We start from the raw sequence: 26493 nt of genomic DNA on the forward strand, positions 1-26493 counted from the left end.
AGTTTTTTTGATAATTTCAATTGTTTTTCTGTTTTCTATTTCATTTATTTCTGCTCTTGTTTTTATAATTTCAGTTTTTTTAAAGGGTGTCGGGTTTTCTTGCTCTTCTTTTTCAATTTGGATTCATAGCCACTCTTCTGGAGACAGAGAAGATAGTCTCCTCCTGTAAAGAATTACAGCTTCAAAAATATAAAAGGTGATCACCATGAGTTGGAGCTGGCCTGGTGACAGCATGTATACTCAGGTTTTGGTTTATTTAAGAGGTAAACCTGGTGGAGTGGCGAGGCACTTGTTCACCAAAAGGCCAGTGATTGAAACTCAGCATGTGCTACGTGAGAGGAGGTAACAGTTGGCTTCCCTAAAGATTACGGTCTTGAAAACACTGTGGGGCAGTTCTGCTCTGCCCTGTAGACTTCCTAGGAGTCAGAATTGACTCAATAGATTCTTCCAAGAAATTATATACGTTCCTATAGAACTTAGGTTGTGTCAGGTAGATAGAGTTCAACTCATATAGGAGGCCTGATAGGTAGTGGTTTAAGCACTTGTAAAGGTTGGTGGTTGAAACTCGTGAGTGGTTCTGGAAGAGAACAGACCTGGGCATCTTCTGATAAAGAGCATAGTTTCCGAAAGAGGCTGTTCTACCCTACCTAATGAATCACTGTGAGTTGGAGTTAACTTTAGGGCATGCAACTATGTGAAAGCTTAATGCATGAATACAAAATTCATCTATAATGACTGGATTCTGAGATGCCAGATAGTTTAAGTGAAGATACTCCTTAAATATTTAACAGGCACTTTCTGAGTGAGCTGTCAGTGTTGGCTTCTGTTGACAGAATGCAAAAATGAATGTGATGTGGTCCTTTCCTTCAAAGCGTAAAACCTGTTAAAGCAGAAACGTGGGTATGGTAAAAACTAGCCAAAGAAGGAAGATTCCGTTATTCTGTACTTAAATGGCAGAAAAGCTGGAAGATTGTACCCTGTGGAAGGCAGAAAGCTGATGAAATCTGACCAAAACAAGGCAGCCTTTTTGAGTTCTTACAGTTTTTACTGTATATTCTAAAACGGTGAGAAGGCACAGAACTTGGTACTGAACTTAAAGGATGTTAAAATGTTCTGGTCTCAGAGATGGAAGGACAGGAAAAAAGTACTTCGGTCAATAAAACCTGACCTCATTGCTATTGAGTTGGAACCAACTCATAGCTGACCCTCCACCATATTTTCAGAGACTATAAATCACACAGGAGAAGATTGTCTAGCTTTTCCCTTCACAGCTGGTGGATGCCTTTTGGGACACCAGAGCTCCTCTAAAAAGCACCAGTAGTCTTATTCCCCACTTCATGAAGGGGCTGTTTCTAAGTGACTCCAACCTAATTTTAACATGGGTTGAATGTTTCTTCTTTTTTATTTTAATTTATGTTTACATTGTTTTATTGTTACATACTGCCTTTTATTGCCTATAAAATCAGTCTCTGAACATCTGGGAGTGAACATTTGAGAAAGATAATAACATCAGTCAAATTATATGCTACAACATTGTATTTAGTAATATTACTAATGACAGGTTTCTTTTGTTTGTTCTTAAAAGATGACTTTAAATGTAGTTGGTAGTAACTTAAATGCATCACAAGTTAAAGACTACCTGTGTGAGTAAATTTGCATTTGTGCTGGACTCTTTTTTTTATTTTGTGAAACAGGAAGGGACATCCAGCTGCTCAGGCAGCTAAATATTTAAACGTCCACTTCAGTTCTAAGTTTATTAAGTTTGAAGCTTAGTGAAAGAGTCTTTGATGATATAGTTAAATCCTGGACTGCTAACTGAAAAGTTCCTGGTTCAAATCCACCTAGAGACTCCTTGGAAAAAAGACTTGATAATCATTTTCAAAAAGGTCACAACCCTTTATCAAACTTACAGAGCAAATTCCACTTTGTTCTTTGAAATATATGGAGGGGTCATCATATTTTAGAAAAGACTCCTCAAGTGTTGTGGTGTTGGTTCCCCCTCCACAAGTTTGCTGAGGGAAATGAGGAATCTGTTAGAATCCAAATACTACCCATTCCTCCTAGGAATTACAGTCCTGAGGCAGTACCTATCTGTTCCTCTATCTGCCTCTGCTTCACATGTGAGACTCACTCTTGACCTTTCCGTGAGGTGGCCAGTCCACCTCATTTTCCTTTTCTAGACCAGTTGCTTTTGATTCCTCATTCTTACTTTCTGTGACATTTTTGGCATGCGCCATTGCTGGCTGTGACTGCGTCAGACTGTGGTCAGTATTGCCCACATTGAGGCAGCAGCGCATGTGTGTCAGCACAGTACTGTAGTCTGCAGTTCATTTCCTCTGGCTCTGGCCAGCTCTGGAGATCTCACTGCTGAATTAAAATATAGTTGTCAAAGAGGGCTCCCGTGGAGAGCTGAGGGCTGCAAAAAAAAAGAGGCTAGGCTCTGAAACTTCTTGAGAATCTTAAAAACACAAGATAAGGTATTTGGAACACTCAAAGGGGTAGGCTTTTCCTGTGTGTTTTGTTTTCTGCCCTTCAGAAACTGCATTTTCCCTGGGAAGGCGCCACACACATATACTTAACACAAATATGAAGCACACTGTGATAAATACCACAAAACATTCCATTACAAGGAGGGAGGGATTAACATTATATTACACTGCTAATGGAAGTTTTTGGCTATGTCGGGGACCCTAATGGGCTTGTGGTGAAGCGATCTTAGGTGAGTGTGTGTATGGAACACAGTGTATGCATTTATACATAGAACTTACAGCTACATAGAGTGCTCTGTGTAGTTGTAAATTAGGAAGCTTTTTAGGAACTAAAGACAGTTTATTTTTCAAGTAGCTAGCACAAGCCTGGATTTTCTTCTGCTTTAAGTATATGTTAATATAGCTATAGCTCCTCTTTTAAAGAAAAAAAAAAGTCAGACCAAATTCACTTCAGTTCTGACTTATAGCAACCCCTAAGGCAGAGTAAACTGCCTCACAGGGCTCCCAAGGCTCAGAATCTTTCAGGAAGGTGACTGCTGCATCTTTGTCCCATAGAGTGTGCTGTGGGTTTGCACAGACCTTGTGGTTAGCAACTAAGTATGTAGCCAGTGTGCCACCAGGGCTCATGATCAAGAAAAAGAAGAAAGTAATACGAGATTTGAGATGTGCTAATGTTTACTGTTGGTATAAAATATGAGCAATTTCAATAACTAAAGGCATTCAGATATTTTCATTTTCTGTATTAAAATTTAAAAACTCAAATATACTTTGAACACGCTGTTCAGGAGGGACCAGTCTTTGGAAAGGACATCATGCCTGGAAGGGTAGAGAGTCAGCAAAGGAGAGGGAGATCCTCAATGAGGTGAATTGACACCATGACTGCTAAAATGGACTTGAGTACAAAAATATTGTAAATATTGAGTGCAAAGTTGGATTTAGATCAGTTGTGCATGAGTCAGTATGAATTCACTCAGTGGCACCTAGTAGCATGTCAATATTTGAGATAACTGCAAAGCTGTATATGGCCAACTGGGTAAAGAGCTCGACTGCCAGCCCCAAACCAACTGATTTGAATCCACCAGCTGCTCCATGGGAGAAAGAAGACGAAGCTCTACCCATGCGATTTACTGCCTCCCAAAACCTGCTGGACGGTCAGCTGTGCATCAGTTCTGACTCAACTGGTAATCAAGAATATGTACATAATATTCAACTGATGCCAATGAATGTGGAAAAAAGTCAGGGACATAGTTAACCAGGAAGACATTTGGTCTTATTTACATTTTTATACTTGTCTATCACTTACGAGTTAGACTACTCCCTCCTCTCTTCCTCCTTTCAGTGTTAAGTAAGGTGCATGTTTGTCTTTGAGTATGTGTTGGAATTACTTAAGGTGTGTCAGCAAATAGTTGCAGTTGGGTCTGGCAACCTTACATGTGTCAGAGGAGGATTTTCCTTTCTTTATTATTTCTTTTTCTCCCCATAAGATTTTGAAAAACTGATTCTTTGGAAATTAGATTGCCAGGCCTTTCTTCTGCAAGCTTCTGGACATGTCCAGACCTTTTAGTTAACAGCCAAATGTGTTTTGCAGTATGCAGGTGTTCCAACTAATAGTTCTACGTGTAGGTTTCTATGTAGGTCATATTTGCCGTTTTTGTCAAAAATTTTAATATGTATTCTATATTGTTTTGTTTTTAACCTTCTGTGTTGAGATTTGCTCCTGCATGTGGTAATCACCTAAGCTATTTGTGAGCTTCACGAGAAATTTTGTTACTGTGCTTGTTGCTTCTCTACCTTTAAACCAGCCTCCTGATTTTAGAATGCCAGTATTTCATTATATTTGGAAAATTCCAATTAATGCTTTCTTATTTCTTAATAGAAGGAAGTGATTCATGTCAGAGTTACTGCTTCCATTTTAAAAGTAGGGGCCACAGGCAAATTATGCGGGGTTTTTATGTGGTTCAGATTTTATAACTTAAATATTGGTCTGCATATTAATAATTTTCACAGCATATGGAGAGAGACAGTCAGGCACAGAAGATATTAGATGTGCCCACGTTCTCATGGAGGGAACTGGACATAAACTCTGTGCTTGGTTGATCATTGAGCAAACTCTGGAAGTTTTAGGGAGAAGCTCCACGTTCAGTTTGCTGGTATATGATTTTAGCTAGAAAATGATTGTGTTCCTGTTCTGCATTGATTATTGTTGTAGAGATTTGAAGATAGTATGCATTTTGGAAAAGGGATCTTTTTCCTTCTAATTAGTTGGTACGGATAAGCTGTTGATTTTTGCATTGAAAAGGTGAAGAAAATGAGATTCTGACAGCACCTGTAACTAGTTTTATAGAAACTGAAAGCTGAGAAAATTCTCATCAGGGTAGTGTTTCTGTGAAGTGGCAGCCGGAACTCTGTTAGAAAAATGTAGTAGTAACTCACACTTCACTGCACATAGAGTCCTTTCCCTTAGGGAAGACTCTCTGGTGTCACAGACTGTATGACTCACGAGTGTTGTACTGTTGTGACATAATAAACAAGTACAGGTGGAAGAACGACACATCTGTGCAGAGAGCTACTTCACTTTTCATTATAAAAAGAGATACACCATGGAGCTATTACATTTTCAAGTGGAATTTCTAAGTAGTCCGTTTTCTCTTACTTGAAATCCAGCCATGGAGGTGTTGAGATCTTTAAGAGCCAAATACAAGGAAAAGAGAGTTGCTTTATCCATTTCTGCTGAATTGACTCATCATGACCTTGGACGTGCAGAGCAGAACTTGGTTTTCAAAGCTTTAACTGAGCTTCCAGGTGTCTGGATGGATTTGAACCAACCTCTTAGATTACCCCGTTTTGCCTCTCAGAGACAGAGGCATTGTCTTGAAGACGGTCTCAAATCCTAAGCCAGCATTCGGATTTAGGAACCACATTCTGTGTTCTCATCAGGGTCTTGGAGTAAAAGCTGGAGTTGCAAGTTCACACCTTGAAAGAAACATTTGACTAGTGAATAATTAGCCTGTGAAATATGTGAGCCAGAATCTACTCCACAGCGACTTGGTATTATTGCACTTACCACACTGCTCTGTGATTGGTACTTTTTATTCCAAATTATCCTAGACCTGGTGCTACAGGGAAGTGAATGAGACTCTCAGGAATCAAGATAAATACTATATGAAAAGTTCAAATTTGATACAAAATATTCATAATGAATAAAATATAAGTGTTTTCTATAAGAACAAGATCCTACTCAGCTGCCACTGGAATTGATAAGCTGGATTCCCTGAATTGGTTAATGGAAATCCTGAAGTTGGTCTTTTGCCCTGAAACTGACAATACAAGGGCACAGCTTCCTCTACTGGCTTCTCAGATAAACTCTGTGAACTTTGATAAATGATGATAGTTATAGAAAAGCTTCAGGCTTTTGTTTATAGGGTCACTATGAGTCGTGCTCAACTTGACAGCAATTATCAACAACTATATCTACCTACCTACCTATATATACACACACACACATATATATATATTACTTATTTGCTTACAAAATTTGTATATATTGTGTTTCACACTATTCTTCATTCACACAGGGCTTCATACTGTCATTCTCATGCATTATGTTGTATAAAATTAGCCACCACTGGACCTTGCCCATCAATCCTGGTGAAAAGTTAGGATCCCCCCACCCCCAATCCCATTAGTCTCATGCCTAGAGGTGGAAATGTCCTCTCCTTGTTCCCATTTTCCCTTTCAAACATTATTCTTTCTCCTTAAGGTACTTGTTTCCACCGCTGTGAGTGTTGCTCACCGACTTCCTCCCTGCTCCCAGCTCATGACCACCATATGTGCAGTAGAGCAAAATGCTGCCCAGCCCTACACCTTTCCTATGATGGTGGGTTGTGGGCCAGACTGTTGAGGTCCATTGAGTTTCACTGGATGATGTTCCCAAGGAAATTGCCAGGCCTTTCTTCCTAATTCATCTTTGTCTAGAAGCTCTTCTAAAACCTTTTTAACCTCTTAGCACCCTGCAGACGTACACTGAAGGGCAGGAGATGCTGCTGATGTCTCCCATTGAAGGAGAGGATTATGCCACTGAAACCTCACTGCCCCTAGAAGTGATGGGCACAGCCTCGGGCTAGATAACCCAGCCATCTCCCTCTTGGCATTGGATACTTCTCTCTGATTTATGAGCATTCCCCCTGAATAATTGGAGTGTTTTAGCTTTTGATTCAGTCCTCTCTGATAAAACTCAGTTCCTTTATGAGCATCAGTCATTCACTCTGATACTCATATCATGCAATTACTAATCATTGCAGCTTCTCCAAAACCTTACTATCTAATTCTTCACTTCCTCTAGTATCTCTCTTCCAGAACTTCTTTGGCCCCTACGCACACAGTCTCAGATCTCACTGACCCTGCACGCTTTCAATGCTCACTGCTTTCACCTTCATGCTTTCCTCCAATTTAACCATTTCATAGCCCATCATGGTAACTACTTCCTTGCTTATCATCCTCAATTCTTTTTGCTTCTCTGTCTTCATTGTGTTTATTGGGTAATATGTCAACTGCTGTGAAAGGAGAGATTTAAGGAAGGAAGATACCATTTTGGAATCAAACTTTGGTATTTTTCTTTTAAATCTTTACTCACTATTGTTAATAAATAGGAAGTGTTTAGTATCTCACTCTTGTATTTTATTTTAATTTTTCCCACCTATTTCCTTAAGAGTAGCCACAGCAAAAGTCACATCAGTTCAGCAGTTCCGTGTGTCCAATTCAATGACGTTGATTACATTCTGGGTTGTGCAACCTCTCTCACCCTCCTCCTTTTTTGAATTATTCCTTCCTAGTAAAGATAAACCCTACCCCCTGACAAATCCTATATAATCTTTGTATCTCCAAAGATTACTGCTTTGATCACATATAGATAATTTTTATAACAACATAATGCTCAAGGTATTTTTACTCATCAGACTAAACTTGTTTGGTTTAGAAAGACTTCAGAGGCTGTTTTGTTACTTGCATCATTCTGTTTCACTGAATTTTATTTAGCTTTCTCAAAATTGGGGCCAGCTTAACTGTGGCAACTGTTGTTATGTGTCCTTGAGTTGAGTACAACTTTTTTTTTTAAGTTTTTAAAAATTTTTATTATTTTTGTGTGTGTACCGTCAAATCGGATCTGACTGGTACAGAAGGAGATTGTCCCTCCATCTCCAGTGGCACATCTGGTGGATTTGAACCGTTCACCTGTGGGGTTGCAGTGTACCTTCTTGCTGCTAGGCCACCAGAGTTTGCCCAGTTGAGTATGACTTTTAACAACCTTTTGAACAACAGATCTGAATCCTGTCCTATCCTACACCATCCTCATCATCTCTGACACATCTCTTTGATGCCCAAAGGAAAATAAAGCTTCATTCTTTAGCATCTGAGGATCAGCACTCTGGCTGCACCTTCTTCCACACATAACCTGCATAATGCAGGAAACGAACCAATTTTGTATACTAACACTTGTCACAACTAAAGATTTACTCTCTTTTTTGTGCTCCTCCAGGTCTACCCTGAGCTGCAAATCACCAATGTGGTGGAAGCCAATCAACCCGTGACCATCCAGAACTGGTGCAAGAGGGGCCGCAAGCAGTGCAAGACCCATGCCCGCATTGTGATTCCCTACCGCTGCCTTGGTGAGCTGATGCTGCAGGGCCAGTGTGGGTTGGACAGCTTTGGGGGCATGAAAAGGAGGAAATGATTATTAGTTCAGATATCCAGTCTTTTTCTTCATATTGGACTGCGAATGCTGGACTCTGCTCTGACAGGGTAAGAGCAGTGTTTCTTAGCTTCAAGGATGATTATTAATATTATAGATTTCTTGTCCAGTCTCAGAATTTCTGAACCAAAATTTTTAGCAGTGAGTCTCAGGAATCCTAGTTTTACCAGCTTACCTAAATGGCATATTCAGTGGCTGAAATGAAGGAATTGAGACTTAATGTGTTTCTTCCTAGAGATGTCGTAGAAGAATCGACTTAAAATGAAAGACTAGTATTTTTCCAATTAAAAAAATAAAAAGCCTTCTGTAACAAATCACTATTCTTATTTGGTGACAATTGGGAGAATTAGAAGTGGGGATTTTTTTTTTTAATACTGACTTCAAATTGTGCATTTTATTTTTAGAAATTGAGTAGTTTTATGTGGCGTTTTGGGAGTGTACTGAATATTACATAGACTGCCAAAAGAGCAAATAGATATGTCTTGGAGAAAGTACAGCCAGAGTGCTCCTTGGAGGCAAAGATGACAGAGCTTCGTCTCACATACTTCAGGCATGTTCTTAGGAGAGGCTGTCCTTGAAAAAGGACACCATGCTTGGAAAGGTGGAGGGTCAGTGAAAGAGGAAGATCCTCAACCAGGTAGATTGACACAGTGACTGCTGCAGTGGCCTCAAAGATGTCAGAAATAATTAGGAAAGTACAGGTTAGGACAGGGTTCAGATCTGCCGTTCATAGGCCACTATGAGCATTGAACTCTCTCATTGTTTTTTTTTTTTTAAGTACTTCACTGGATGGTACTTAAAACAACAATATATGCATTTTACTTTTCTCCTGGAAACACTGTCATAATCCATATTATTTAATCTAATTTGGTTGAGTTTTAGTCCCTTCTTGGTTACTGTTTTCATGCAAGTAGTTAGTGCAGAAATTAAAAATCTTTGATCTGATAACTATATATAAGTCTTTAAATAAAGACAAAGAAATTCACATATTAATGCATTTGTGTTAATAAGCCTTTTGGCAACTTACTACACAGACGAAAATGCATCATTATTTTAAGTCTTAAAAGAAAGAGAGGATAACGTGAAGATTCTAGGTATCAGGATAATTGTTTGGTACTGATGAGTAGATTTTGACTTCTGATGATGCGTGTGACAGAGTAGAGCTATCCTATAGGGCTTTGTAAGCTGTAATCTTTATCAGAGCTAAATACTGAGGTAACTGCCCCCCTTTTCCCCTCCCCATAAACACTGAATGAGTTTGAACCAAGTTTTTTGTTGACGGTGGAGCACTTCACCTTTATACTAATAGGGACAACATCACTGTAGTATTTTGTTGTTGTTGTTAGGTACCATGGACTCAGTTTGACTCATAGCAACCCTATGTACAAATATATAATCATTGAGCAATAAAATATTCGTCGTACTAAGGCATAATTTAAAAAGAGCAAAAATCATTAAGTTTAAAAGTGACAATTAGTTTGGTGGATTTATTTACTCAGAATATTACAAATGAGGAAGGACTGGAAAACATGATACTTAAGCTTTTTCTATTTCAGAAATTTCCTTGTTCTTCCATACTTTTCCCCTAAATTCTTTACAGATTCTCTCATCATTTTCTCTCCTACTGTTCAAGAACTGAAGATTTAATAAGATAAAAAAAAATCAGTAACATTTAAATGTTAGATCCACAACGCCTATATCAAGAAGGTACAGAGTCTGCGTGTTGCAAGAAATTAAATATTTCAAATTCATTTTGCTCTTATGCCAGACTAGTGCACATAGAACGTATAAAACAACCTCTGTTCCCTCCATCGATTGTAATTAAGTGAATTACAACTTGTAGTTATCCTATAGGGAGTTCTGGTGGCTTAGTGGTAAGGAATTTGCTGCCATCGCAAAGGTGTGTGATTCAAAGCCATAAGCTGCTCTGAGGGAGAAAAGAGAGCAGTCTCCTGCCATGTGATTTATTGCTACTGAAAACCTGCTGGAGGATCAGCTATGAATCAGTTCAGACTCAACATTATACAACAGTCGTTATGATCATAGAGGAAAGGGTGAGCTGCTCAATAGGATTTTAGGAACTGTAAGCTTTGTGAAGCACTCCCTTACTTTTCTCCCTCAGAGTGGCTGGTGAGTTTGGATTATCACCCCCTCAGTTACCAGTCAAGTGCTTAACCATTCATTATAAGTCAGTACAAATGGGGAAGCAAAACACAATCAGGTAGCTATGCAGGCCTTTTTAATATTTTCTTCTTTTGATTTTTCACCTGTTCTGTGGAATTTTTAAACATAATTTTAGTGAGGGCAACTAATAAAAACTCATTATGACTTATAACATGGAACTTCAGTTATATTTCATAAGTGCATTGTTGATTGAATATGATTGAATTATCCCTTTCTGAATCCTTGTCATATATACTCTATATAAATTAAAATATAATAACACAATTGAGAAGATAAGGTGTTTGTGAAACTTTTGGCACACATCCCAATTCTAGTATTGTGTCTAAATTAGCATACTATCCTACCTTTTCTTGAGTACTGATAAGCGAGAAATTCATTGCATTTTATTTTTTCAGTAGGTACCTGGTGTGCTTGAATCTTTTATTATGTTTTCCTATTTTTTATTCATTTGTCTCTGCATTATGCTTAACATTGGATACTAACATGACAAATGAATATATGTTGTCTTTTACCATGTTAAGATGTCTGGTTCAGAATTAAGGCATGTGCAAGTACTGCTTGATTTTTAGATGGTAGCAAATTTTTCAAAAATCGCAAATCAAAGATACTGTCCATGGGATATACAACAACCCTAGTTGGGGGGAAAATTATTTTTGTTGTTATGTACCACCGAGTTGGAATTGACGCATAGCTGACCCTCAGGGGCAGTAAATTGCATGGAAGGATATGGCTCCTCTTTCCTCTGCTTGAGCAGCTGGTAGATTAGAATCACGTGCCTTTGCGTTGGCAGAGCAGCTCCTTACCACTAGGCCACCAGACCATCCTTGTGCGTGTATATTTGTGTGTGTGTGTGTGTGTGTAATTCACCTTCTATTTTTGAAAAAAATAGCTACAAATGTAGTTGAAAAACACATTTGCCTTCTCTTGCATACTGATGGTTAAAATAAAATTAATTCTAATCATCATTGTGCATAGAATTATGTCATTAGTTTATCATTGGTTTTTGGGTTTTCCCCTCCTTTCCCCTTCTACTATCTATCTCCCTTCTTTCCTCCTTTTTCCTCACCTCTCTAGAGTTCTTAGTCTTTTTATCCGTGGTGGTATCAAGCCCTTTATATTGGCACAGGGCTTCTACTGAAATACTTCCTCCACAAGGCAGACAGTGCTGGGTTTGTTAGTCCCCAGTAACAGGTGGAAGTACTAGAGTGGTGGTGGCTTTCTGTAGCTCACAAAACTTATAAGTAGTAAAAAAAAAAACCAAAAACCAAACAAACAAGAGTTATATCATTATGATTCTTCATCCAGGGTTCTTTGCAGTATTAATGTTAAATTCTTCTTGAAAAACATGCCTTTCTGATTCACACAATTAAATTTTATAGGCAAAGGCTTTAAGTTAGAAGGGATAAATAATATTTGAAACTCTTGTATTGATAAAAGTTTTCAGGATAAATCTCTGTGTGTGTTGTATTTTAGAGGAGTAATAATAAAACTGCTGTAAAACTTGGTAAAATTCTAACAGTTGTCAGGTTTGTGCAAAGGCTGCCTCTTAAGTTCAGGTAAAGTCTTAGATAACATTTTTGCATATTGTCTTGCTGCTTGAACAAAGAATTTCTGTTTACATCTAAACTCTCCCTGTGAATCCAAATATATCCTTTAGGCAAAAAGACATTACTCTAGAGAATTCTTATAAAGACACCAAATTGAAAACAGAATAAAATTGTCTAAAGCATCAAGTATATTAAAATTCAAAACAAAACTCCAAGGGGGAGAAATGCCAGTTATGTCTGGCATGTGACACTCCTGACCTCTCCATCTGATTTAGAATGCAGTGCTACTCTGAGTTAATTTTCTCTAAACCCTGCCTTTGCCTTGGGCATCCTTGCTCAGCTGGCTCTCCTGTTTCCTGTCTAGATGGGGAAAGTATATGAAGTTGCGGTTGCCACTTTCTTGACCATGGAGTCGATGATTTCCCTGGAGGGCTAGGCAGCTTTCTCATTTCACCCCTTGCTTTTGGTTATGCTTCTGGAACCAGAGCATAGGTTCTGTGTTAATCACATGAATGTTTTATTAATTATTTCATGTGGGACTCAAGCACATCATTACTCAGAGAGACTGTTTTCTTTGAAGTTTAGTTAGCTTCTTTTCATTTGCATGAACCCACTTCAGAGTGTCATAGATTCTGTTGAAACTGACTTTCTTCTCTTGTCTCTCTGAGAAAGCCATCATATAAATGCCTGTTAATTAGTGGGAACAAAGGCAGGTGTATAGCTTAATTCAAAAGTGGAATTAGAAGTTAAAGAATTACTCTTTAAATATCTGTTTATCTTTTGATATTTAAGGTTCTTCAAAGGTCAAAGTATTGATGACCAGGAATCGTAAGATAAGGCCAAATGAGATACTGAAGACATTAGCACCTTGTTTTAATTTTTTACTTTCATTCTCTTAAGGAAATTTTAGTACATACAAGCCATGTTTTCTAGCTTGCAGCTTTTCTGTGGACTGTCTGTAATAATCTTCATTTTCTTAATTGTCAATAGGATATATTTGAGCTGTGTTCTGATATTGTTGTTGTTATGTGCTGTCGAGTCACTTGTGACTCATAGCAACCGTATGTACAACAGCCCTAAACCCTGCTGTGTCCTGTTCCAATCTCAGGATCTCTGACACACTCATCCCTATTGCCCCAGTCACTGAATCAATCCACCTCATAGAGGGCCTTCCCCTCTTGTACTGTCCCTCCACCCTCCCAAGCATGATGTCCCTCTCCAAGGACCGGTCCCTCCTTACAGCATGTCCAAAGTAAGTCAGACGAAGCCCCAGAATCCTTGCCTCCAAGGAGCAGCCCTGTTTAACTCTCTCCAGGATGAATCTGTTTGTTTTCGTAGCAGTCCATGGTACACTCAATACTCTTCTCCATTGTCCAACTCTTTAATGCATAACAAGTGATTGCAAAGACCATGGCCTGTATCAGATGCACTTTAATCTCCAGAGTGACACCATTGCTCTTCAGTAGTTTGGAGAGGTCCCTAACAGCAGGCTTTCCCATCGCACAATATGTCTTTTAATTTCCTACTACTGATGCCAAGAGTGTTAACTGTGAAACGAAGCAAACTAAAGCTGTTAACAATCTCAATCTCTTCACCGTCCATCCTGATCCTGCCAATTGGTCCAGTGGTGAGAATCTTTGTCTTCTTGATGTTGAACCTTAATCTATATTGAAGGCTGTAGTCCTGGACACTGCAGCAAGCGCTTCAGGTCCTCCTCAGTTTCAGCAAGCAGGGTTGTGTCATCTGCATAATACAGATTGTTGATGGATTGTCCAGCAATCCTGATGTCACACTTCTCCTCATAGAGCCCAGCCTCCCAGATAATCTGTTCTGCATACAGGTTGAAAAGGTATAGAGATAGGACACATCCCTTCCCAATTTTGAACCTTGCATTGTTTCCTTGCTCTATTCTGATGACTGCCTCTTAGTCCAAGTATAGGTTTCTCATTAACGCGATCAAGTGTTCTGGAATTCCCATTCTTCTCAGAGTCAGCCGCAGTTTGTTATGATCCATGTAGTCAAACACCTTTGCATAAGCAATGAAACACAGATAGACATTCCTTTGGTATTCCTTGCTTTCAGCTAACATTAGCTATAATATTCCTAGTACCATGACCCCTTCTAAACCCAGCCTGAACTTCTAGTTGTTCTCTGCTGGTGTGCTGTTCCAGTCGTTTTTTATAATTGGATATTTTTTAGATATTGTACCCATATTTGAGGTTGTCTTTGGTCAAATCACAGAGAGGAATAGGATTTCAGAATGTTACCCATGGCTTTACCTCACTGTGAGAATGGAGGTGGGTGGGAGAATTTTATGGTTGACTTTGTTAGCATCAATATAGGTGGTGGTGGTGGTGGTGGTGGTGTTAGATACCTTCAAGTTGAATATGACTCATAATGATCCGTGAACAACAGGTCTGAACCCTGTCCTATCCTGCGCCATCCTTGTCACCTCTGCCACACTTGAGCCCAGTGCAGTCATTGGGCCAATCTGTCTTGTTGAGGATCTTCCTTTCTTTTGCTGACCCTTTACCTTCCTCAACATGATATGCCTTTCCAAGGAGTAGCCCATACCCAGTTTATGTGAAATGAATCATCACCAGCCTTGCCTCCAAGGAACATTCTGATAGCACTTTTTCTAAGATGTATCTCTTCATCATTTTGGCAGTGCATGGGATGTTCAGTACTTTTTTCTATCACCACAGCTCAAAGGTGTCTGTTCTTTTTCTGTCATCTTTATTCATTGTCTAGCTCTCAGATATATAGTAAGTAATTGAAAAGATGATGACCTGAATCAGGTGCACCTTAGTCTTCAAACTGACATCATTGCCCCTCTGTACTTTGGAGAGATCTCTTGACAGTGGACTTTCCCAGTGCAGTGCTACAGAGTTAGTTGACTGCAGCTCTTAGACCTCTACATTGCCTAATATGATGATTTCCATTTTCCAACATTATATTGGGAAATACTCTGTTTGATCTAGATTTTTACTGGCTAGTTTTTGGAAGTAGATTTCTAAACATTTTTTCTAGTCTGTCTTAGTCCAGAAGCTCCATACTGGGGCAACACTTTGAGCATCATAATAATACACACTCCCCGGTAGAATGAGAAGCTGATGAAAGCAGATTATTGATTTCAGGATGTTTTGTAAGTGCCCAGTCATGATTGTCTCCATCATGAAAGAGAAACAAAATCACTGGACATTTCTTTTGACCTTTTTAGTGATTTGAGTGAAAGTTTACAGAGCTAATTAATTTTCTACTCAGTAATTTTTTACACATTGTGTTTTGTGATGTTGATTGAAATTCTCACAAAGGAACAACACTCTTCTACTTCTTCCCTATGTTGTTTCCAATTATCTGTCTGTCTTGTGCCTTTCTGTCTTCTGAATGTTGTCCCTATGTAAATGATGTCTTTCGTTTAATGTGGTTGTCCTAAGGAGTTGCTGTTGTGTGTACCGTCAAGTAGGAACCGACCAATAAGCTGACCCTCCAGCAGGTTTTCAAAGGCGGTTAATCTCACATGAGGAGATTGCCAGTCTTTCTCCCACAGAGTAGCTGAAGGCCTTGAACCACTTGCCTTCGGGCTTGCAGCACAACTTCTTACCACTAGGCCACCAGAGCTCCTAACGAGTTGGTACCTCTGGTTAATGTTCACCATAGTTTTGGGAACATTCTTATTGTTATGGGCTGTTGAGTTTAATGGACTCCTGCCTGACCCTTCCACAGATTTTCAGAGGTTGTTAAATTGCATAGAAGGTGATTGCCCATCTTTTGCTCACAGAGCAGCTGGTGGATTTAAACCACTTACCTTTGGGTTGGCAGGATAACCTCTTACCCACAGGCCACCACACTGCTCTGTTTGAGAACACTGGGCATTTTTTTAAATTGATTATCATTGGAGGACAGCAGACTCCTTTTTATGGGATCTATTATGTGGATCCTTTGAATATTTCAAGTTAATCATGTTTCTAAACCAATATATAGAAAAATCTTGCCATTATCTTTATCAGGCTTGTTTTGTTGTTGTTGTTTTATCTAAGCCTGTTTCTTATTAACTTCTCTCCTAAATTAGTTGATTTTATTCTCAGAAAAAGAATAGAAAATCGACATATAAATTTTGTGTCTCCGTTACTGATCATTGAAAAGAAAGGGGGAAGAAGCCCAAAATCTTTAAAGAACTCACCAAGGCATCCTTTCTTTATTTCTAATAGTTGTGCTTTATGAGCTTTTTGCAGTAGTTACAATTTCTTATGGGAAACAATTGCTTAAAAAGTATTTTTTTAAGCAGCATATTGCCAAACTGAAAGAACATATCTCTATTCTTATTCCCCATCAAGCTTGAACTGCATTAATGACCACTATTTAGAAAAGTCTTTGCTCATATGTATTTTATTTCAAAGATTACATCTAAAAGCTACATTTATTTTATGCAAGCTAGTTGGGTAGGCAGAGATTATTACATTTATTTTGTAGACTCTGGGTGGGGAAGGAAGGTCATGTTTCCTCTTATTTGGTTAAGCAGGAAATGCTATAAAAATGGTTTCCTTCTAGGGAGGCCATGATTGACCCTCATAGTAATGTCCTAACCTGATCTCTTTTCCAAAATTTGTGAAGGGAAGATTGATCTTTTCTGCCCTACATTTTGAAAAGAAAAGAAAAAAAAAACAACAACAAAACAACCAACTCTGGTATGATGACTTTGGTTAACCCTAGTCACAAATCTTGTTTTAATTTTTCTACTTCCAATTAAAGCTTTTTGCTTGGACTTTTTAGAAACCTCTCATGACTTAGTGGTAATAGTTGCACTGCTAACTGTAACGGAGCGAGTCCCCAAAAAGATCACCGAGCCAATTAGACAAATTAACAAGGTTTATTCCAAGTTTGAACTGGAGCCCTCATGGACTAAAACAGCAGCATCCATGTGAGAGCCCCGAGACAAAGCCAGCTTTTCCTTTTATACCTTTTTAATTCTTTGTCTAACTAATTGAGCTATGGTTGGCTATTTAGAGCAGCTGGTATAATGGCTTGCATTCGATTTGTTGACCATTGCACAGGGGGGTAGCCTGGAGACTTGTTGGGGTCTGATTGGTGAGTAGTTACCTTTAGGTACAGGAATGCGGGGAAGTTTTTCTATGCCTTTACAAAGAAGAACATTTTGCCTCTATATGAGATAAGGTAGCCACACAGGCAGAAGGAAGGGGAAAGAGGGGGAGCATTGCACTCGGTCTGAAGGAGGAGGGGCAGAGGTAGCTGCACTGTAGTATAAGCTGAGGTTTGATTCTTACACTAACCCCGAGGCAAATCCATTAGCTGCTCCATAAATTGACATACTTTTTTGTGTGTTTACCGCCTCTGAAAACCTGTTGGAGGGTGAGGTATGTATTGGTTTTGACATCCTGGTAAACAGCAACAGTTTAGACTTTTTAACAGTTCTTGATTTATCTGGAATAAGGGTTATGATAGTATAAAATAATTTCTCTATTAAACCTTTCATTTTGTCTTTTTTTTAACTCTGGAGATCGATTTGGATATCATTATTAAGTACAGTGAATCATTGCGAAGAAAAACATTTTAAAAAATGTGTTATGCCCTCTGGATATACTCTGTAGTCACTTTTTGTTAAAACACAGAATTTATCTCTGTGTCTTTGGTGATAAAGGAGAAAGAAAAACAACTAAAGAAAAAAAATCCATTTATTTGGCGTGATAGTACCTATTACTTCCTTGTTATTACATTGAAAAATGAATTATGAAATTAATGAGTGTCTTATTTGTACTAGACATTAGGTGTTACACATGTGTGGAATAAATTTCTCAGACTACAAAAGTAATGCTGGTTCATTTTTTTAATTTTAAAAAATGTGTCCACTCTCCAGAATACCACTGAAAGTGGTTGGTTTCTCTTTAGTCTTTTTTTAGACATAATTTTGTTTTGCTTATAGTTTAGCAGCTATACATCCCCGTGTTTCTAGTTTTATGAACCACTTCAGCATCAGATTACACTGGACACTTGTGTTTATTCCTTAATTTGGGTCATCTGTGGAGTTGTTTCCTTCCTCCTTTTCTTTCTTTTGTTACAAATGATGCTGTGATAAACATTCTGTTAGATATATTTAAGGAGTCCCTGAGTGTTACATGTAGTTAAGTACTTGAGGACTAGCCAGAGGTTGATGGTTCAAGTCCACCCAGAAGAGGCTCAAAATACAAGCCTAGATGGATGTCTTTGGAAAGGTCACAGCTGTGAAAACCTATGGAATAATTTTACTCGGTACATAGGGGCTCATCATTAGACAGAATCAATTTAACAGAGGCTATTAATAGCAAGAAGATGCATTTATGTTCATTTGGTTTTTCTATACATAATTATTGGTTGAATATCTTTGACCTTATAACACTAAGGATGATTGATGGAAAAGATAAATTTAATATAATCACATATCAATTTTGTGTCTTCCATTAGTGATGATTAAAAAGAAAAAAGGAAAAAAAAATCCCAAAATGGAAAGAACTCACCAAGACATCCTTTCTTTATTTCTAATAGTTGTGTGATATACTTGTGTGATATAAATTTATATATGGTTGATGGAAAGATGCATGAAGGAGAGAGGTATTCACAGAAATAAAAAGAAAAAAATAATAAAACCCGACATGTAACTTAAATTTCACAAAGGCCTATTCTCATCTGTTTGTACATGCATTATAAAGGAAAGGCAAAAAATAGGCTTAGTAACACATCATTTGAATGTGGTGAATTTATGTTATTTTTTAGGTTTTAATTTCTTCCTATATTTGGCATCAATCCTATCAGATCTGATGGCCTGAAATTTTTTTATATGCCAACCAATAAATAGCTGTTCCATCATTACAGCTGTAGAATTCAATTTTCAAAATCATTATATAAATAACTTCCATGAAACATTCCTTCTTGCTGTTTTAACATAAATTTAGTATGAAATACACACACAACAATTTTCAAGCCAACTTGAGGCTGATGTTCTTTTGTCTCAGAGTTTTCGTCTATCTCACTCTATCTCCCTCCTTCCTCCCTCCTTCCGCCTCCCCCTTTTCTTTTATCCTCAAGTCACTGTAAATGGTTTTGTTGGGGGGGGGGAATTGGCCAAAAAAAATTATCTTTTTATCCAGGACTTTCTGTGCATATATCTTAAATATGCACCGCAGCTGTCACTCCAACCCACAATAGAAAAGAAAATATTTTGCTTTTTTATCTTTAAGACTTTTTATCTTACCGGACATAAAGTAAACTTGAGATTCTGTCTTCATTTTAATTTATATGTTTATCTGACAACCCAGTATGTACCTTTCTAAAGGGCTAAACGACTGTAGAGGATTTTTGGATAAAGGACTCCCTGTTTTGTATAAAATGGAAGTTGAAATTAAGAGTGTTAAGGACAGTTATAGGGGTGTGACTTTCAGCTAGGTAACCGGCTTCAATCTAACACTTAACAAATGAAAATCACTAAATTAGTCTAGGCCTTTGCCATGAACCTCTGATTCTCTTTATGTTTTAATTCATAAAGTAAGGGTGTGTGTGTACATACACACACACAGAGTTATACATAATTGGAAGTAGGAGTGGCATCTACTTCCTAAAGAACTTGCCTCCGGAAATTCTATGAACTTTCATGAATGTCGATAGTTGTAGAGGGGCTTCAGGCCTTCTGTTCGTAGGGTTGCTATGAGTTGTGCTCTACTTGAAGGCAATATATATGAAAAGAGTTCACAAAGGGAGACATTTAGATGGTCAGCAAACATGAAGGAATATTCACAGTCACTGGCAATCAGAAAGATGCAAATCAAAACAACACTGCGATACCATCTCACCCCAGTAGCAGTAGCAAATTTAATAGGACAACAGATGTTGGAGAGCATGCAAACTGCACACCTGCCTGGTAGGACTGTAAAATGGTACCACTTTGGAAGGCAGTTTGACATTTCCTCAAAAAGTTGAGCGTAGAAATCACGAAACATAAACAGAAATTTGTACAGCAAACAGACATTTTGTAGTAGCATTATACAGCTCAAGTGCACATCAGCAAATGAATGGATTGAGGAACTGTGGTACGTTCACACAATGTATTACCATGCAACACTAATGACAAATGATTTAATAAAATACTATAAAGCATGGGAGAATCTAGAGATCATTATACTGAGTTAACAGACTTGGTCTCATAAGGACAAATTCTTCGTCAGACCATTTTTGTAAAAATAGAAGGATAACTGAGCAAGATGTGTATAAATATTAAAAAACGAAAAGAGGGATCAAGGCTGAATAAAGGGAAAGATGGAAACCACTAGGCTAGCAGAGTGGGTGAATGGGGTATCTGTGAAAAAATAGGAAAGATTCAGTGAAGACTTAGGAAGACAGGGTAGTAAAAGGCTAGATCAATAGTAATTAAGTATGTAAATTACAGTGTGTATGAACCATTGTATGAAACAATGCAAATGAAAGAATATAAAAACAATGTACATGAATGAAGAAAAAGAATATGTAAGACATGTTGTTATGGGCCATCAAGTTGCTGGTGACTCACAGCGACCTTATGTACACAAGCTCTGAACCATGCTCTTTACTGAACCAATCTCCAACACAGCTACCACCCATTACCCCAGTCACAGAATCAATCCATTTCATGCAGCGTCCTCCTCTCTTGAACTGTTCCTCTACCTTTCCAAGCATTATATCCCTCTCCAAGGACTTGTCCCGCCTGGCAACCTGCTCAAATTATGTTAGATGGAGCTTCAAAATCCTTGCCTCCAAGGAGCAGTCTGGTTTCAACCTGTCCAGGACACACCTCTTTGTTTTCTTGGTAGTCCATGGTATGTTCCAAACTCTTTTCCAGTACCGCAACTTAAAGGTATCGAATCTTCTATCATCCTTAGTCATTATCCAGTTCCTGGGTTACGTAACAAGTAATTGTGAAGACCATGATCTGGATCTGTCACACCTTAGTATCTAGACTTGACATTGTTGCTCTTCAATACTCTGTAGAGGTCCCTGACAGCAGATTTGCTCAGTACAATTCATCTTTTGATTACCTCTGGAACCAAGAAGGCGGAAAACAATCTCAATTCCTTCTCTGCCCAGTGGTGAGAATCTTTGTTTTCTTGATATTGAGAGTCAGTCCATATCAAAAGCTGCAGTCTTTGACCTGCATCAGACACCTCAGGTCCTCCTCAGTTTCATCAAGCAAGGTTGTGCTTAACATATTTATTTAGTGATTCTATAACAAAAATATAAAATTCAGGTAACCTAGTAGATAGAAGGTTGTACAGATAACCCAACATTGCGGTTTAAATTTGCCAGGAGTTTTGCATGAGAAAGATGGACAGTTTTCTCCCATGTGACTTGTAGCCTCCTAAGTTTGGTGAAGGGTCAGTTATGAGTCAGTTACAATGCACTGCAGCCCTCCGAACAGATCTGAACTTTACTCTTTCCTGGACCATCTTCACCATCTGATATGCTCGAGCCCATTGGTACAGTTACTGTCAATCTACTTTGTCAATCTGGGAGGGTTTCCTCTTTCTTTGACCCTGCACCTTTCTCAGCATATCTTTTTTCCAAAGCCCTCTTGATAGCATGCCCAAAGTATGTGAGACCAGTTTCCCTATCTGTGCTTATAAGGAGGAAAGGTGTTTGCTTTAAGGAAAAGGTTGGGTTTTGTTGTATTTGTTTTTTAACTATAACACAATACCACAAGTGGATAGCTTTAACAAATTTATTGTCTCTCATAGTTTGGGAAAATAGAAGTTTATACTCTGGGCACTGATTTCTCTATCTGTTAAGTCTAAAAGGAGGTTCTTGCCTCTTCAGCTTCTGTTCCTGAATCCCTAGAGATCTTCTAGTGGCTTGGCTTCTGTCTATTCCTTCTATATTTGCCTAATCTGTTCCATTTAGATTTTGTGAGAGATTGATTCAAGAATGCCTCACAATGATCTGTGTCACTAACATAAAAAGGATAAACTTGTTCCGAAGTGAGATTAGAGTCATAGGCCCTGTATTTATAATGTGTATTGAGGCATGAGGCACACGGTTCAACTCGTATTGTTAGCAATTAGAAGGCTTTCCTAATGTATGTTTTTCTCCAAGAAAAAGACCAAAACATGTACTATTATGGACTTTAAATTTTCAGTTTTGATATTATAAATGAGTTACAGCACATCTTTACAGTATCTCTAACTGGTACTCAATAAAGCTTATTTCTTTATTATGAAGGTAAGAGTTCATTATATCGGAAATATGAAAATGTAATTAAGAAAATTATTTTTTCTCTACTATTTTGATACATTTCAAAAGGCTCTTTGACATTCTTCTTAAAAGAATTGACTAAAAGTTGAAGGAGAAATTGTTTTTCCCCCTCCTTTTGTTTTAAAACAAAACACAAAAAATGAATGCAAAAAAAATGACATACAGTTGACAGTCGCTCTAAAGATGGAGTTAAGAAGCTTTTCAGTTTCAGTATTAGAGGGTATTATGAGACATTCCAAATTTAAACAAAATCCTTGAGACAACGCTCCCTTACTTTCCCTCTCTTTTCCATCCCTTAATGAATTTCGACTCTTTCTGGTGATGTGTCCCAGGAGTCGTTTCCTTCCTTCTTTCCAACCCCCCACCAGTCAGTGGGTCTCAGACTTTGCTTTGAAACCTGATGAAGAAGGGAAGTCCCAGGGCAACAGCTGTGCAGTAGTCTGGACAGCAGCCAGTTCAGATGGGAGAAGAGTAGAGAAAGGTCCCAGGAGGAACATCGCCAGGGAAAATGGAACTGAGTCAACATGATGAAAACTAGATTTGTCTTCAAAAGTATTTTACCCTAACTGCTTATCTGTTTACACTTCTGCATTCCCTATCTTCATTAATGTCCTATTTTATGACCAGATGGTATGGACTCTTTTTTAAAGTCAAATGAAGAATTGCTGTGAGACTGGAAGGGAGAGAGATGACAGTGTGACCTAGAATATTTGGGAAAAGTTTCTTAGAAGATGGTGAAGAATGATAGGGATCTTGATCCTGAAATAAAATACAAGAATATATAAAAGTGTGAATTAGAAGATACCTGAGATAGTCTAATAATACTAGTTTGTGTTGATAGTGTGCGGAACTGTTGTTGTTATGTGCCGTCAAGTCACCTGTGACTCAGCGATCCTATGTACAACAGCCCTAACCCCTGGGCTATCCTGTGCCAATCGCACTGCCTCTGACACACCTATTCTCATTACTCCAGTCACTGAATCAATCCATCTCATCGAGGGTCTTCCTCTCTTGTGCTGTCCCTCCACTCTCCCAAGCATGATATCTGTCTTCAAGGACTGGTTCTGCTTTGTAACATGTCCAAAATATGCCAGATGAAGCTTCAGAATCCTTGCTTCCAAGGAACAGCCTGGTCACCTCCCAAGGATGAAACTTTTTGTTCTCCTAGCAGTCTGTGGTATACTCAATACTCTTCTCCTCAAAGGCATCAATTCTCCTTCTATCATCCCTAGTCATTGTCCAGCTTTCTGATGCATAGCAAGTAATTGAAAAGACTATGGCCTGGATCAGGTATTGTTGTGGAGGACTAGCATTTGAAAATCAAAATAGGACCAAGAAAGTTGATTATCTAAATTTATAAGAGTCTAGAAATTATATTTTTACTTTAAAAAGAAAATTGATCTACTTAATTATTTCTAGTTTCCTGGTATTTTTTTGATCTGGTACCTGGAGAAACATCAGGATATTCAGCATAGCTTTGTGTTTGTCTTTCCATTGTCAGTTTTATTAATATGCTAAAATCATTTTTCAGAGCAATACTGATAATTGTGTAACAATATATTCTATATATCATTATAAATCTTGATTGTATCAGTTCTACTAATAAGTGATATAGTTAGATTAGAGAGAAAGAAAAACTGATTATAGTGAAAGGTAATAATTCTCTAACCTATAGTGACTTAATGGTACAACTTCTAATCATCTTTGAATTTGAATAGTAAACCTGTAAGAGGGTAATAAATTGGGATACAGTGTTATAGTCAGTGAATTTGAGAACTTCATGGAGGAGAGAATAATTGTGGCACTGTTCTGAGAATAAATAGTTGTATTGCTACAATGACTGTAAATTTGAAATAATTTGGTTTTGAGTTTTAGAGGTTGGTTTTGTTTTGGTTATTTTTTTTAAACTGCAACAGACATTCTGTATAATGATCAACATTTTACTTTATTCATTGGCATATCCCCAGTATTTCAAACATGTTGTGATATATTGTTAAATACTTAAATAAAAGTGGGTCAAATGAATGAATTGAAGATTAGTCAAATATTGGTAAAAAGATGGAAAGAAAGTCTAAATGCACCCTAGCAAGTCCATACTCATAAAGACTCCTCGAGGTTAGGCGGTAAATGTCATGCTTATATCATTATGAATCTGCAAAAGGAAGGAAGGTTTTCTTTAAAAAGCATGAGAGTCTCAGATTAGACAACCATCTGCCTTTAGATTTTGCGTGGAAAAAAATATGTGAAAATCTTGTCCAGAGGTAACTGGGTCAAACCTTCAAAGCTACACGCGACAGACCAATCAGTTTTTGCAGGAGGCGTTTGTGTTTAGAGGTGAGGACACACCATTTGTTATGATGTTGGGCGTCATCAAGTCATAAACAACTCCTAGCTGACCCCCACCAGATTTTCAGAGGCATTAAAGCACCCAAGAGGAGATTGCCCATCTTTCTCCTGTGGAATTTCTGGTGGAGGGAGGCACAATGCTCAGAGCAGACATTCTTTACCAGTTAAGTGAAACTCTTTTTAAGTAGTACTTAGAAAATTAGAGAACAGTACATCTTTGTGGTTTAAAGTTTAAATATCATTTTAGAGCAGTAATTTTGGCCATTAATTCAGCCTCCAATGGCTTAAGACTTTTTACACCATTAAAGTTTTTTCACATCCCATGTTTTTTTCCTTATCCTTGATACTTTTGAATTATGGACTATTCAAAGAACAAACAAGAATGACTTGGAGGAAGTGAACTGGGTGCAAGAATGAGGAAACTCTGTCTTACATACTTTGGGCATGTTGTCTAGAAGCCAGTCCTTGGAAAATGACATCATGCTGGGACAGGTGAAGGATCAGAGAAAGAGAGGAAGAGCCTCAAAGAGATGGGCTGACACAGTGACTGCAACAATGGACTTAACCAAGCCGTAGATCATGACAACAGTACAGGATAAGGCAAAATTCAGTTCTGTTGTTCATACGGTTGCTGTGAATTGTAGAGGATTCTGTGACACCTAACCATAATGCCTTTATTAAAAAGCCCCAGTGACAGTGCTCTTCTCCAGTAAAATGACAGCTTTAGAAACCTTTGGGGCTTCTCTATACTCTATAATTCCTGTGACTTGTAGGTGACTCAGTGGCATTGGATTTGATGGTTTTGGCATTGCTGTATTCATTTAATGCATGTATTTTCAAGAGTATTACACCAAGTTGAGTCTACTGAGGTTTTCTCCTTAGAGTTAAATACTCTGCAAGAATAAGATGCACACTTGTGTTTTTATTTATTTCTGAAAAGCTGTGAATGTCACCAAAGATCTCCTTAAAGAAATTGTTTCTCAGGGTTGCTGAATTTTTATGAGTAGTCCGCATGTTCTTTGCTTTATTGAAAACTTAGAAATAATCTTAAGTCAATTTGTGATACCCTCTAAGCATAGTTAATATTAATAGGCTCATGTTCTGTTTGCCAAATGGGTATCCTACATTTTCAATAAAATAGTTTGAGCCTTCCCCCGCCCCCCCCCCCCATCTCTACCTTTGTTCTCCTCTTAAATTTTTAACCACGATTTTTTAGCTAACTCTCAATTTAGGGACCTTTTAATACCTAAATTCTTGACTTTGAAAAGGCCTTTGGCCTGCTATCAATTTGTTTGATTTATCCTATTAGTCATCTCTGGAGTGTATCAGTCATGAATGGCACGGATCTGTTCAGGTTTGTTGTTCATAAGGTCATTATGAGTTGACGGCAGGTACCGTCCATTTGGAACTGACCATAGCTGACCCTCCAGTGGATTTTCAGAGGCAGTAGGTCAAATGGGAGGAGATTGCCCTTTCTTCCACTGTGGACAGCTAGTGAATTTGAACTTCCTGCCTTTGGTTTATCATTCTCTCTATACCATTAAGCCACCAGCGCTTCCCACAAAAGGCCTTCTCATATTCTTTTTTATTAGGGAGCCCTTCATTCCTCACTTCAGTCTCTTAACCAGTATCTTCTTTTAACTTTCACCATTATTACCCATTCAGGCTACTTCTTTGTCTACTGATCATGAGTTCCTGTTTAACACTCTTGGCACCAGCAACCAGGAAATCAAAAAATGTATTGCGATGAGAAAATCTGCTGTTAGGGACCTCTCTAAAGTACTCAAGAGCAACAGTGTCTCTCTGGAGACGAAGGTGCACCTGATACAGGCCATGGTCTTTGCAATCACTTGTTATGCATCAGAGAGCTGGACAATGACTAGGGAGGACAGAAGGAGAATTGACGCCTTTG

The 26493-nt window shown here is 38.2% G+C and overlaps 1 protein-coding gene across 8 annotated transcripts in view; it reads left to right on the forward strand.

Moving 5' to 3' along the window:
- APP (amyloid beta (A4) precursor protein) overlaps positions 1-26493 on the forward strand; it is a 361031-nt gene that overhangs the window by 98820 nt on the left and 235718 nt on the right. For all 8 annotated transcript variants that reach the window (XM_006896028.1, XM_006896029.1, XM_006896030.1 and 5 more), the window contains one exon: positions 8023-8152. In XM_006896028.1, the coding sequence (XP_006896090.1) occupies positions 8023-8152 (130 nt within the window). The remainder of the gene's footprint in view (positions 1-8022; positions 8153-26493) is intronic.

This window comes from Elephantulus edwardii, unplaced genomic scaffold, assembly GCF_000299155.1.
Source record: "Elephantulus edwardii isolate Elephantulus edwardi_28Jun2011 unplaced genomic scaffold, EleEdw1.0 scaffold00180, whole genome shotgun sequence".
NCBI classification, from domain to species: Eukaryota; Metazoa; Chordata; class Mammalia; order Macroscelidea; family Macroscelididae; genus Elephantulus; species Elephantulus edwardii.